The following is a 13,598-nucleotide window of genomic DNA, read 5'->3' on the forward strand; positions in this document are numbered from 1 at the left end:
CATGCTCCCTCTCATCTCCAAGCCACTGTATACGCCTTGCCGGCCTCCTCACCCCAGCCCTTTACTGAGGTGGCTCCTGCACTTCCTTCCAGGCCTTCCAGGCCGCACGTCAGGGTTCAGGCCCAGGCCTCAAGCTGAAGTCGCATGTGTCCCACCAGGGCTCCACACCACAACAACCGGCTTCAGAGGAGAAAACCGAGGCTCGGAGAGGGTGGGCCCCTTGGCCATAATCCTTCCAGCTTCTTAAACTCTGCGGCCCAGACATGGAGCCCCTCGACCCCTGGGATGCTGCAGGCCCATCCAGCCGGACACGCAGAGCCTCTGGTCCAACTGAGGTGGCCTGCCTGTCCTCCCTGGCAGCTGCGCGAGTCTTGGGCCCCAGCAGGAAGCCCTTGCTGAGTGGCTGGCGGTGTGGCCTGAGGGGGGATTCCCGCTGACAAGACTGGTGCTCTGCCCTCCACTCCCCCCAGAGAAACCGCAGTATCAGAGCAGAAAGCTCTTCCCACCCTCTGGGATTTCTTGAATTACTCTAACCATTTTAAACATTTTTTATTTTCTAATTTTTAGTACTTTCCCCTCAGTGTTGAAGTAGCAGATTTAAAACTATGTCAAAGCCCTTACCAAACAGCCTCAGGAAGGGAAGGTGTTTACGCTTTCTCTGGGTCGCCCTTCACAGGGATCTGTGCTCACAAAGGTGCACAAGGGCAAGGACACCCCAGGAGGATGGGTCTATGGAGCAGGGATCACACCCTCTTCCATAGGCTGCTTCTCACCAGGTCAGAGTTGCTAAAATAGCAGGCAAGAAGAGACCCCAGGGATAAGGGATGTGTTGAGGATTCCGAGGCCCAGCAGGGAAGAGGGCTGTGACTGGTTAGCAGTGGCTGCCCTGGGGCAGAGGGCCCTGCAGCCCAGCCTCATCATTTTTACCCTGGGAGGACTCAGGATTGGGTAGGAGGGGGACTGACCCAAGGTCATGTGGAGAGGTCAGCAGCAGATCCAGGCTGGACGTCTGTTCTCGCAGACACGAGGCCAGGGCCTATCCCAGGGAGAAGGGCCAGACCCGCAATAGCCATCTCTTGAGCACCTGCACGGGCTGGTCACTAAACGAACATCCTCTCATTCAGTCCCCATGAGCCTGTGCTGCAGATGAGAAGCCGAGTCACTGAGGCAGCATCAGGGATGGGAGGGGCATTAGGCCTGCCCTGATAGCGAGCAAGTGGTGTCTTCCCTGCCTCAAGCCTCGGTTTCTCCCCCAGACCTGCTGTGACAACAAATGTGATTGCGATGTGATCGCTTCTATAAACCCAGTGTGCCAGATAATTTTATCCTTATTGTTGTTGTTGCTCGTGGTGAATGAGAAGAGTAACTGTTGACTCACCCATCTCGTAATAACGCATGGCCAACTGTTACGGAATGTGTGCCAGGAGCCATTCTAGGGACTGTACGTGTACGTGTTAACAGAATCCTCACGGCAGCCTCAAAAAGTACATGCTACTATGCTCTTTCTTTTCCAGATGAGGAAATGGAGTCCTCGAGAGGTTAAGTACCATTTTGCTGAGGCTCCACAGCCATTAAATGGCAGAGGCCAGACTTGAACCTGGGGCGTGTGGCCACAGGCCGTGCCCTTAATCCGATAGTCTGCTGCCTCCCTGCTCTTGATGCTGCGCCTCACCATCCTGGCACCTGCTGTGTACCTGGCCCTGTGCTGGTCCCTGTCCTCAAGCTGCTTCCAGCACCGCGGGGAGACCAGGACCAGCCAGGCAGACCCAGAAGTTCTGGACCTCTCTGCGCATCAGCTGCCACATTCTTCCGTAGGCCACAAAGCAAATGCCTGAGGCGCAGTTAGGAACAGATGTTAGGGCCAGAAGTCAAGCACTCGTGGCTAATGATTGATACCGCTGATTTATAGCTTCCAATGGTGCATTCTGGGGAGAGGCCAGCAGGCTCCATGGCGTCCCCCTCCCGCCACCCCTCACGACGCAGTGACACCCTCATCACCATCGCTGTCTGTCCACACGCTCAGCACACCTAGCCCACCATGCATCTCTCTGCACCGGGCTGGACAAGGGAAGGTGGGCAGAGGCAGGGGAAGACAGGGCAGGTTCTAGGCGTGTTAGGACAGAGGATTCCAGAACAGAGGGCTGAGGGAGAGAGAGGAGCTCGCCAGGGTGACATCAAATGTTCGTTGTCTAACGATAGGAAAGTCCCAAGAGCTTGTCTCTCATCAGGAAGGGCCAGCTCTCTTCCCAGGAAACCCTCAGGAGCTTATCTGGCAGGCTCCTTTAGCAGACCCAGGGTAATACAATGGGCAGTGGGGGTATGAGAAGCACAAGATCAGCAAGGCTGAGGGAGAGAGAGCAGGATTTATCGGGATTCTAGGCCTTCCTAGCTGTCAGGCCCCCAAATTGGTTCAAGATGGCAGGTGAAGAGGCGCCCAGGAGAGTGGTGAGAGGAGCAAGGCATGAGCAGCACCGAGCCACGCTCTGTCCCCAGAAGCCCCTTCTGGTGCCTTCCTGACCAAGCTGGGGAGGGATGTGTGGTGAGGGACGTGGTGGATGGATGGTCGGGGCTGCCCGTAGGAGCAGAGGTTCCCAAGATGGGAAGGGTAAGGACTGGAGCTGAGAGGCAGAGGGCCCCCAAGAGCCCATGCAGAATCCCGGGGTCTCACAGCCAGCCCACAGTGAAGCCTGGACCATAGGCCCCTACGTGGACGATTTGGGACATAGCCTGAGCTGGAGCCCCAGGTCAGTTCCTGGGCCTGGCTTTAAAGGGACTTTCTTTTCATATCACTTGGGAGGCTTGATTCGCTCCAGGCTTGGAGCTTGCCATCCCTGCCCTGGCCCTACTCAGTTCCTGGTAGTAGCTTCCTGAGTTGCAGGCCTGGACGAAAGGGGGCAACCTGGCTGGCAACCCAACCATGGATGGGCTAGCCTTGGAACCCCAGCCACCGGAGAAAGTCAAAGTTCCTTCTTGACTCCATCCATGGAAAGAGTGTGCTGTGTGCTCAGATGGTCCTCATGGTAAAGAGCATTGGGTCTGAACCCACGATGACCGGGGTGCTGTGCAAACAGTAGCAGCTGACCCAGGCTAGCCCTAATCAGTGTGAGCCCTGCATCAGAGCTCTGGGTGTGGTCGCCAGGTCTGCAGAGTCGTCCTGGGCCATCAACTGGATGACTTAATTTCTAGCAAAATGATGGCAATTTCTATTAAAACTCAAATAAGTGTGGCCAGATTTTAAAAGGGGAACAAAATTGGCCCCATTTTTTTTTTCAGATAAAATGGAGAAAAACTTGCCACCCCTGCTGTGTCCCTCTCAGGCTCTAGTCCCAGAGTTGGGGTCTGTTCTCCCCTCTAATTAGGGTTCCTTGGTGAAGGCATTTGGGAAGCACTGGCCTCAGTAACTGCTCCCAGACCCTCACTTAGGCCCCTGGAGCAACACCTGACTATGACCTCATGTCCCCCATTTGATTGATCCTCCACCTGTCTTCTTAACAAGGGTAAGACCCTTGGGAGTAAAAGTGATAGAAGGTGGTATCACCCTGCAGGCGTCTCCTAGAGGTTTGGAATCGTAGATGAGAGTATGGCTGCCTCCTCTCCTCCATCGGGACCCTTGTGTCGTGTACCGCCTATATGACCGTTTGCGGCATCCCTTCTCATAGGTCTCCTGGGCCGGCCTGCCATCCAGCTAGCACAATCATTCTGTCCTTGGGACCCCTCACAGTGGACATCCAGGCTGTGTTTGCACGTCTCTGGGGGCGGGTAGTTCATTTCCTCCAAAGGCAGCCCGTTACCCTAGAGCAGCTCTGCGTGTGAGGAGTATGGCCAAGCCCTGAGTCTCTCTCAAGCTGTTCTCCATTCCAGGATCCCTGTCTGCTTCTGGGGCTACACGGAACAGCCCCAGAGACTTGAGGCAGCATGCTCCATACAAGCCCCCACCCTAAAGAAATGCACACACACACACACACACACACAAATGCACGCACACACACACACACACACACACACACACAGCCTGACCAGCTGATGCCTCTGACAGCCCCTTGTCAGTCCACCTCTGCTTTCAGGGTAGCCTCAGCCCCCACAGCCCTGCAGCCAGGGCATGAACAGCAGAGCGGGGCCGTCCTCCCCTTGTTTGGGCCCCGACCTCCTGTTAATATGACCCCGCTGGTTTTCCTCCGTGTGTGTCTCTTTCTGCCAATAGGCACACAGCTCCTGGGTTGTTCACAACCACCTCTAGGGCGTGGCCCAAGCCCAGTGGTATTTGTTTGCTTCCCTGCAGGCGTGTATCCTGGCTCCATCACCCCCCATAACGGGCTCGCATCGGGCATCCTGCCCCCCATGCACGAGGTCCCTTCCAGGCACCACCCCCTGGACGCCAGCACCAGTTCCCACCACCATCTGTCCCCTCTGCCCACGGCTGAGAGCACCAGGGACGGGTACGTACAGCAGGCTGGTCCTCTGGGACAGCAAGCAGGCACCTGCACGGGAGGCAGGTGAGGGCAGGCGTCCTGCACAATTCGCGGTTGTCACTGATAATGCAAACAGTGGGCATTTATGCAGCACTTGCTGTGTACCGTACCCTGTACCGAACACCTCCCGTGCACAGCTTCTTTGGCACCTCGCAGCCACGCACCAGGTAGAGGGTGTTGCACCTGGACTTGCTGACGCCTCGCCTCGTGTCCTCCTCCGCCGTGAGGGCGGCCTCGGAAGGCGCCGTGCCACGTCCCGCACCCTGGACCGCCATGCCAGGCGCCCTCGGGGGCCTCACTCTGGCTTCTCTTTGGCTCATACTGTGTGTTTGGTGAGCAGACCGCCCACTGCCCACTCCAGGGGTGCTCATCTGGCCCTCACCCCCGCTTCTGGCCGCGGCAGCTGTGGTCACTGCCCTGCCTTCGGGGACTGTCCAGGGACCCCTCGTGCAGGATCACTGAAAGCAGGAGTGGCCTCTTCCTGTATTCAGTGTGGTTCCCATTGTGGCCACTTAATTGGCTGGAAATGGTAAATGTGCTAATTGCTGGCCCCTGGTGCTGCCAAAGTCTGTTTTCCTTGCAAATGGGCAGAGGGCGGTCACACAGCCTCACGGCCTGCCCTCCCCGCCACTTTCACTTATCGCTAGCAGGACTTGATCAAACTTGTCCCCCAAAGCCTGGCCTCAGTACCTTCCACCTCTTCTGCCCTTCCTCCCCAAGGCCACAGCCTTAGCCTTGGCTTTGGCCTGCCTGTGCCTGGGGCCAGCCTGGCTTCATCACCAAATCTATTGTCCAGGGCTCCTAACTAGGCTCCTTCTGCCACTCACTCATCCGTTCATTCAGCATCCAGTTATTGAGCCCCTGGTGTGGGCGGGCCCTGGACCCCGTGCTGGAGCCACCGATGACCCCAGCCCTGGAGAAGCTCACCGTAAGGAGGGGACATAGACCTGCAGGGATTGACACTGCAGGACAAGGGCTCTGAGGGAAGCAGCAGAAGGGGCTGTAGGAGCCCAGAGGAGAACCCAGTGCGATGGGGGACAATGCAGGGAAGGCTTCCTGGAGGTGATGCTAGGCCAAGCCTCCACAGTTAAGTAGCAGTTGACTGAGTGGAGGGATAGGAGCAGTGAGAATGTAGGTGTGGTGAGAGCTCGGCGTGTTCTGGGGAACAGGCACCTTCCTTTGAGGTGAGCTCAGGAAGGAGGTTGCCGGGGCCAGATCACCCGGCCTGTGGCGGGACTGTATCTGAAGGGTGCCAAGTGGTGATGTGGTCAGTTTGGGGAGGATGGCGTGGCTCGCCGCATGGGGCTGGTTGCCAGGGGCAGCATCGAATGTGGGTGGGTGGCAGCCTGAGCCAGGGCTGGTGGGTGGGGAGGAGGGCCACCAGGGGGCATTAGTGACAGAGAATCAGTGGGCCTCGAGGAAACGCTGGCTGGGCGGGGAGAGGGGGAGCCACCAGGGATGAGCCCCTGGGGAGGCAGAAGTGCTGTTCATGGAGCAGGGGAAGACTGGTGAGCGGGTGGAGAGCCATGAAGAAGCAGCCTGATAGGGTGCAAAAGGGGACCCAGAGAACCAGGCCTCCCTGAGCCTCAGTTTCCTCCTCTGTAAAATGGGTATTAAGATGTCCTCCTCTAGGAAGGTGGTGAGGGTCAGCCATGCCTGACATACACATGCCTGGTACTGTACGTGTCATCTGGGGCAGGTTCCACAGACACCGAGCCCCAGGACCCCCACCCACCCACCCACCCACCGGCTCAAGCCACCTGCTCACTCACCAGCCAGTCCCCAAATATCTCCAACCAAACTAAAATAAACCACAGAGGCCTTTCCCCGCTCAGGCCTGCGCACTCTGCTCTGCCTCATTCATCACCTGCCTGCCGCCTGCATAAGGGCCCGTCAGGAATTCCTGCAGCGAGAGGCAGAGTGATGACAAGACCAGGACGGCCCAGCCCGCCGTCCAACCGCCCGTGTCTGTGGGAGCGAGGGCTTGAGTCCTCCCAACCGGCCAGGCGCCCAGGCTCCGTCGGCTGGGCTGCGAGAGAGGAGAGCCCTCAAGCCTGACACCAGGCCCAGGCCCAGCTTGAACGGGTCTCTTTTTTCAGCCCCTCAGAAGAGAGGCAAGGCGGGGAGGAAAGGCCTTCAGCCTCCCCTTCCTGCCAAAGTCAACAGGGAAGGCCACTCGCGGCTCCCCGGTGGTTTGCTGGGACGTTTAAATAGCTTGACAGAATTATCTGATTCACTCAAAAATATGCTAAGAGGGCCTGACTTCATGACCAAATTTATTTACCCTGGCTCAGGGAAGACGCCGAAAGGGCGGTTTTTTTCCCTAGCCCCATACGAGGTATGAAGCCCTCAGTGTGCCAAGCCAGTGAGGTTTTATATTAATTTTTATAGGTGCCAATTGAAGCAAAAATATTTGATTTAGGAATCATTTGCATGACTCAGAAGAGGAGCTCCAGATGCTCTTTTTTCCTTTTAAAGAGTTCAGGTAGAGCAGCGTAACCTCAGCCTTCATGTCTGCTGCCGAGAGAGTCGTGTTCTGTTTAATTTCACTGGCTGTGAAGGTGGCAAATGTGAATTTATGGCAGGTTTGAGACAGGAAAAACAAACTTTGAGAATGCATGTTTTTTTTTCCGCCTTCAGATCTGGTTCTCCTTAATTCTGCAGCGCTGTTAATCTCTGGGTTTTGTAGCTGAGCGATTCAGAAACCCGTTTGTTAGCATTTATCAGCTGTTTGCTGTGTGCCAGGCCCAGGGCTGAGCACGGAGCCCCTGAGAGGTGAGGCCTGGCCCTCCCGCAGGAGCTCCCAGGGGAGGGCACCGACCGGAAGTCAGGGAAGAACGGCGTGGGGTGGGCATAAGGCAGGCGGGCATCACGCAGTAGGCCTGAAGGAGGAGGATCCACCCTTCTGGCCACCGCAGCCCAGCCTCAGCCAGAGAGGTGGCTGTGAGGACACACGGCTTATACACAGCCACACACACACCCCCAATTTGATGGCCCTGTGAGAGAAGCCTAAAAATAATCCTGAGGATGATAATGAGAAGTCGTGGAGCCTTAATGAATTCAGTTCATTAACTTGAGGCTGCGTGTGCGAGATGTTGGGCTGGGGACCAGGGCCCCAGCACAGAGGCCTCCGTGTCTGCCTGCAGTGCACTCACAGTGGTGGGGTTCCAGACATTGAATGACGGCAGTGCAGCAGAGGGTGCCCAAGCTGGAGGGAGCAGATGGGGGCACCCAGCAGAGCTACAGACGTAGGGCCCACTGGCCTCTCCCCAAATCTTTCTCTGTTTCAGGATAGTCTTGCTTCCCTCAGAGAAAGGCACTGATCTGTCCCCTTAACGCCTCATGTTTTAGAGGGTAGGCAAGGGTAGTATTCCTGGCCTGAAAAGATCACTTTAGCTGTGACATTGAATTTGTACTATATTTTAATGTGGATCGTCCAACAGACCTACAAAGGCAAATAAGAGAGTGGACACTCTGAGCTCCCCCTGCCTCTTTCTGCAATGCACATAAGGGCTTTACAGGCAATGAGCCTTCAGCCTGATCCCCAGAGCCCCCAAGTCCATCTGACCCCAGGGCCAGGTTTGTTCCTGTGAGCAGACCCCAGAGGCGTAGGTGGCAGCATGAGGAAGGAACCTGGGCTGCAGTGACGTGCAGTCCAATTAGATGACCCGCACGGGCTCAGCTGCGTTCAGGGTGACGGCACAGCTCTCAGCTGCTTCGGCCTCATTCCAGATTGTGAGCTTCCAGAAACACAGGCTCAGGCCTGCACCACCTCAGGCTCTGTATGAAGGGAGGTGGTGAGCCCCCCCATCACAGGATGTATGCAAGTGAAGGGATGGAGACAAAAGATCTCTGAAAGCACACTGTGCAGGGGAAGAAAGCCCAACTTAGACATCAGAACTATCTGCTAGTTTTCTTTCCCTGCGTCTTTATAATAACGATGATGACTCACGGAGTGGCTAAGAATACATCTGACATCATATTGGGTGCTTTGTCCACTTTGATTTATTTAATTTTACCCTCATCCTAACCTGTGAGGTCAGTGCTGTGTGGCCAGGACTAACTTGGCGAGCCACGTTTCTGAACCTTGGTGTTTTGATCTGTGAGGCGGAAACAAGGACTTCTCTCACGGGCCTGAGAGGAGGCGGGGCTCAGCAGGTGGTGACTGTTAGTGTTCTGCTCCGGAGCTGCCGGGGGTTCAGCGCAGCTCTTCCTGGGCTTGTCCTCCAGGTGGCCAGAGCGCAAGCGCAGACAGAGCAGGACAATCCAGCGGGGGGGCGGGGCGGGGGGTGCTGATACTTCGCCCAGGTCACGAGAGTCCCAGTGTACCAGCTGGAGAACACAGCCACCCTGGGGGCAATGCAGGGCTCAGAGACATTAAGCATCTTGCCCGAAGTCATGCAGCCAGTGAGAGCAGATGGGGATTAAAAGACGGTTCTGTCGACTCCAAAGGTCATGCTGATAACCAGTGTGCCTTGCCGATTGCCAGTCCTAAATACCAGATAGAAGCTCTTCTTTACTGATTCCTTTGGACTGTCAAGCTTGGAGGACTTTCAAATTTAATTCCAGTTTGAACATAATCTGTAGTAAAAGCTTGCTCTTCTAACTGCACTGTCTTAAGAGCAGATCAGGTAGTGAGCTCAGCATGGCTGGAGGGAAGCAAACAGCAGCAGCCATGCCTCTGGCCCCCACAGCCCCCAGAGCCTATCCTGCTGATGACTGTCTCTGTTCTCTCCAGGTTGGGACCCGGCCTCCTCTCCCCTATGGTCAGCCCACTGAAGGGGCTCGGGCCACCACCACTGCCACCATCCTCTCAGAGCCATTCTCCGGGGGGCCAGCCCTTCCCCACACTCCCCAGCAAGCCACCCTACCCGCCTTTCCAGAGCCCTCCACCCCCACCTCTGCCCAGTCCACAAGGTAAGCTCTGGCCGGGGGCCTCTCTCCACAGACACCCACTGACTCCTGCTCGGGGTGCCCGGGGGGAACGGGGCACTGACCTGGGGGAGACAGTGGGTCATCAGAATGAGGGAGGGCGCTGAGGGCCACGGTGGTCAGCCAGGAGTCAGGTGACCCAACATGCCTCGTCCGGGGCACTTCCTGGAGGAAATTCCATTGGAGGGGTGAGGAAGAGTTTGTCCCATTGACAAGGCATTGAAGGGAACAGCGTTGGCGCTGGCAGGGGGTGGGAACGGCCTGCTGCTTGGAGGGAGGTGAGTGAGCAGGCATCCCAGGAGGTGGGGATGGAGGACCGACAGTCCCTTCCCTCAGAGCACTGCATCAGCCACAGATGACTCAAGTCAGGTGCCACCACGTGAGGCCACCTTACCCTCCCCGCCCCCCGTGGCAGGCAGAGAGCTGGGAAAGGGGCCCGGGACCCCTGGCACCTTCTCCCCACTGGAGCCCTCTTCTCTCCCTCACACCCAGCATGGCTAGACAGGATGATGTGGGAGGCTGAAGAGCGCAGCAGGGACAGTCCCCTCTTGGCCCCCGGCTCTCTTCCTTTGCTAATGCAGCCCCTGATGCTGCCTCCCTCTGCAGGGTACCAGGGCACTTTCCACTCCATCCAGAATTGTTTCCCCTATGGCGACTGCTACCGGACGGCTGAGCCCACAGCCGGTGGGGACGGTCTGGCCGGGGAAGCCCACGGTTTCAACCCCCTGCGGCCCAATGGGTACCACGGCCTCAGCGCACCTTTACCTGCCACTGGTAAGCCCCACCTGCATGCCTCCCTTCCCTGACCACCTACCATGGCCCAACCCTGTGCTGGGTGCTTATGCACATTGTCCTGAAGCCCTGGGACGGCCGAAAGAGGTAGAGTCATCGCCACTTGACAGAAGGAGAAATTGAGGCTCACAGAGGTCCCAGGACCCCACAGAATTGGCATTGACATCCTGCCTGCCTCCAAAGTCAGTGTTGCTTCCACATCGTCACAAGGCTGATACGTGTCTGCTCTCTGGCAGGTTTCTGAAGACAGAGAAGAATCAGACTTGAGAGCTTGCAGTCTAGTTGATGTTTCACTTTAACTATTTACTGAGCACCTACTGTGTGCCAGGCACAGTTGTAGACCGTGGGGAAACAGCAGAGAAAGAGACAAGTACGGATCTTTATTCAACAGATAAAATGAGACTGGAGCGGCCACACTACTAGGAAAGGACGGAGCCTAGAGGTTGTGCTTGTCCCTTGTGGGGCATCCGTGTCCCCTCCAGGGCCCTGGGCCTTCCACAAGTAATGCCCCTGCCGCGGGGGAGAAAGGCAGTGACAGGGCCAGGGTGGAAGGGCTCAGACCAGCAGGGCTGGTGCTGATCAGAGCAGGGGCATCAGAGGGGTGGGGCCGGACCCTCCCGGAGTAACCCAAGCCACACCCCACCCCAAGTCAGTCTCCAGGCCCACGTCAGGGGGAAGCTACGAGGCCTGGGGCAGGATGGGGGCCCCAGACAAAGGAGAGCCTGAGACCCTGTGCCAGAGGCCCCTTGGGCAGCTCTGGGGGTGTGCAGCTGGGGGTAGAAGATTAAGGACATAGGGACAACCACGAGGCCACAGGTGATGAGATGCAGAAACCTTGGATCTATCTGCACGCGGGTCCATGGGTTCATGCCCGCACACATGCTCTCACGTCTGTGTATGTCTTCTTTCTTCACACATTTGTGGTGCACGTCTGTGGTGCCTGTGTGTGATTTAAGGCCCGCACAAGTGGGCTCCAAGCAGTGCAAGCCCCCCTGGGTATTTAAAGAGCGCACAGGGCACAGGTGCTCATGTCTCACACGTGTGCAGACATCACACTTGGGCCTATGTTCATGCCCTGTGTACACACGCGCATGCTCCCTACCCCCGTATTCCCACCTGTACGCACACTGTGTTTCCCTGTGCCCATCCCACGACTCCTGTGTGCACAGACTGCATTCGAGCGTGCTGTGAGTGTGTCTGTGGATGGCGGCGGGTCACATCCGTGCATCGTCAGCAGACGTGTAACCCATCCCAGGGTGCGTGCGGGCGGGGGTGCGGGTTTCCTGTTTGCACACACGCGGGTCGGTGTGTGATGAGAACTGGCCAGCCATTCCCAGCACTGCTGGCTCTCCCCCCACCTCATCCTCCCCCTGCTCCATCCGGCCCATGGCGGGATTTCTGGGTTTAGCGGCAGGAATAAATAACTCGGACAGGCAAGAGGCAGCTTCCATGCCCCCACACCAGCGTAGTGGATTCTTCTGGCCCCCTTCCTCCCCTGCTATCTGGGTGGCAGCCCAGCGTTCAGGGCCCATTCCAGGACCCGTGAAGCTGCCTACACCTTCTGCCAAGCTGAGCACAGATGTGCAGGATTGATCCAAACTGACAGGGTGGGGCTGTGGGGCCTCAGGAGTAGTTGGCTTAATCCCACTGCACAGATGGAAAGACTGAGGCCTGCCTGTCTTAGGCTACAGAAATTTGTGACAGCAGCTCAGGGACAGAGCCCTTAGGGCAGGGACTGGATAAGACCCTCCATGTTGAAGGCCTTTGAGCAGTGACCCCACCCAGAGACAGCATGTCCTGTGGAAGAACCAGGTGTCTTGGGGCCAGATGGATCTGGGTTCAAATCCCAGTTCCCCCACTTACAAGCAAGTGACCTTAGGCAAGTGTCGTGGCCTCTCTGAGCCTGCCTTCTCAGCTATAAAATGGGATAATGACTTCCCACCTCACAGGATTGTTGAGAAGCTTAAGTGAGATGGCTTCAAGAACCCTCAGTAAGAGCCCAGTGAGTGCTCATCTCCTTCTTTGGGTTTCTTGTGTCTGGTTGGGTGAAGGAACCTGAAAGGGTGGGGATGGGCTGGGTTCCCTCTGCCAGGAGGGGACCAGCCCCCGAGGGCAAGAACTGTGATAGCCCACCTCTCCCTTGGGGAAGCAATGGGCGACGGACTGCCCCAAGCCCGCCATCTGTCCAGCTGCCCTGGGCCCCTTAAGGGGCGTGCAAGGCCTAGAGCGCCTCCTCCCACCCACCGTCACCCCTCTCTGGAAGAGCAGAGTCTCAGGGCAGGCCCAGCCGGAGGGACAACCATGAGAAGGGACCCTGGGCAGGAGGATGGGGTCAGGGGGCTGGGAAAAGATAATGAGGCAGAGCCCCTGCGTTCTCCAGCCCGACCCCTGTTCCCCACCGTACCCACAGGCTACGAGGCCCTGGCCGAAGCCCCCTGCCCCACAGCACTGCCACCACAGCCACCCGAAGACATGGTGTCCAGTGGCCCCGAGGACTGCAGCTTCTTCCCCAACGGGCCCTTTGACCACTGCCTGAGTCACATCCCGTCCATCTACACGGACACCTGAAGGAAGGCCCCGGCCGCACCTGCCCCCCTCCACCGCAGGCACTACCTTGCCCGCTAGCCGTCCGTCACCACCCTCCGTGCACCCAGCCTGAGCCACCAGGCCCCAGCTCCCCACAGACTCGGGGTGGCCTGCACTGGCCAGGGACGATCCCCTGTTCGGACGTGCCCATCAGGACCCGTGACCTGCGACGTTCCCCTGACTGTGTTTTCCTTTTCTCTCCCCAATGGTTTTGAAATCACAGACCTCGTGTATATAAAATGTACAGAACTTGTTTTCCATTCCCCTTCCAGTTTTATATTTTGGGTTTTTACAAGAAAAACATTAAAAACTGGAAACGAGATGTGGGGGCCTGGTTCTGCCCGCGAGCCGGTGTCGAGACCAGCAGTACGGTGGAGGGGTGTGCAAGGGAGCCGGGGCAGGGGGCCTGGGAGGTGCGGGGAGGGGGGCCCGCCTCACATGGCCCGCACTGCCTGCTGGTCCCAGGACCGGGGCGCAAGGCAGGTGAGCCGACCAAGGCTCGGGCTCACACTGGAACCCAAATCGCCTGGCCTAGACCGTTGCTCTCTGCACGGACTTCGCAGCCGGTAGAAGAACAGGCTTCCAGGCTGGCGCTGGCTTCAGGTCAACAGGGAAGGCCGTGGGGCTGCAGGGCAGGCCTTTTGGAGACAGAGCCTCCCGAAGGCGGGCGTCAGGCTACAGACAGCGTCCCTGGGACACAGATCCCCATCCCACCCCAAGGCCTCTGGGAGGGGAGAAGGAAACCAGTTCTGAGGGCACCGAGGCTCCCTCAGGGTTGCTGTCCTCCCCTGCCCGGCTCCCTCCCCATCATCCAGACCT

At 57.7% G+C, this 13,598-nt stretch overlaps 1 protein-coding gene across 1 annotated transcript in view; it reads left to right on the top strand.

The window, feature by feature from the left end:
* Positions 1–13,037, top strand: part of GLIS1 (GLIS family zinc finger 1) — a 220,820-nt gene extending 207,783 nt beyond the window's left edge. The window contains exons 7-10 of the mRNA XM_028106841.2: positions 4,280–4,436; positions 9,208–9,386; positions 10,008–10,175; positions 12,604–13,037. Coding sequence (XP_027962642.2) covers positions 4,280–4,436; positions 9,208–9,386; positions 10,008–10,175; positions 12,604–12,761 — 662 coding nt within the window. The 3' untranslated portion in view covers positions 12,762–13,037. The remainder of the gene's footprint in view (positions 1–4,279; positions 4,437–9,207; positions 9,387–10,007; positions 10,176–12,603) is intronic.
* The last annotated feature ends 561 nt before the right edge of the window (positions 13,038–13,598 follow it).

The sequence above is a fragment of the Eumetopias jubatus genome, unplaced genomic scaffold, assembly GCF_037043125.1.
Source record: "Eumetopias jubatus isolate StellerSeaLion01/CBP00866 unplaced genomic scaffold, mEumJub1_p1.0 scaffold_4, whole genome shotgun sequence".
NCBI classification, from domain to species: domain Eukaryota; kingdom Metazoa; phylum Chordata; class Mammalia; order Carnivora; family Otariidae; genus Eumetopias; species Eumetopias jubatus.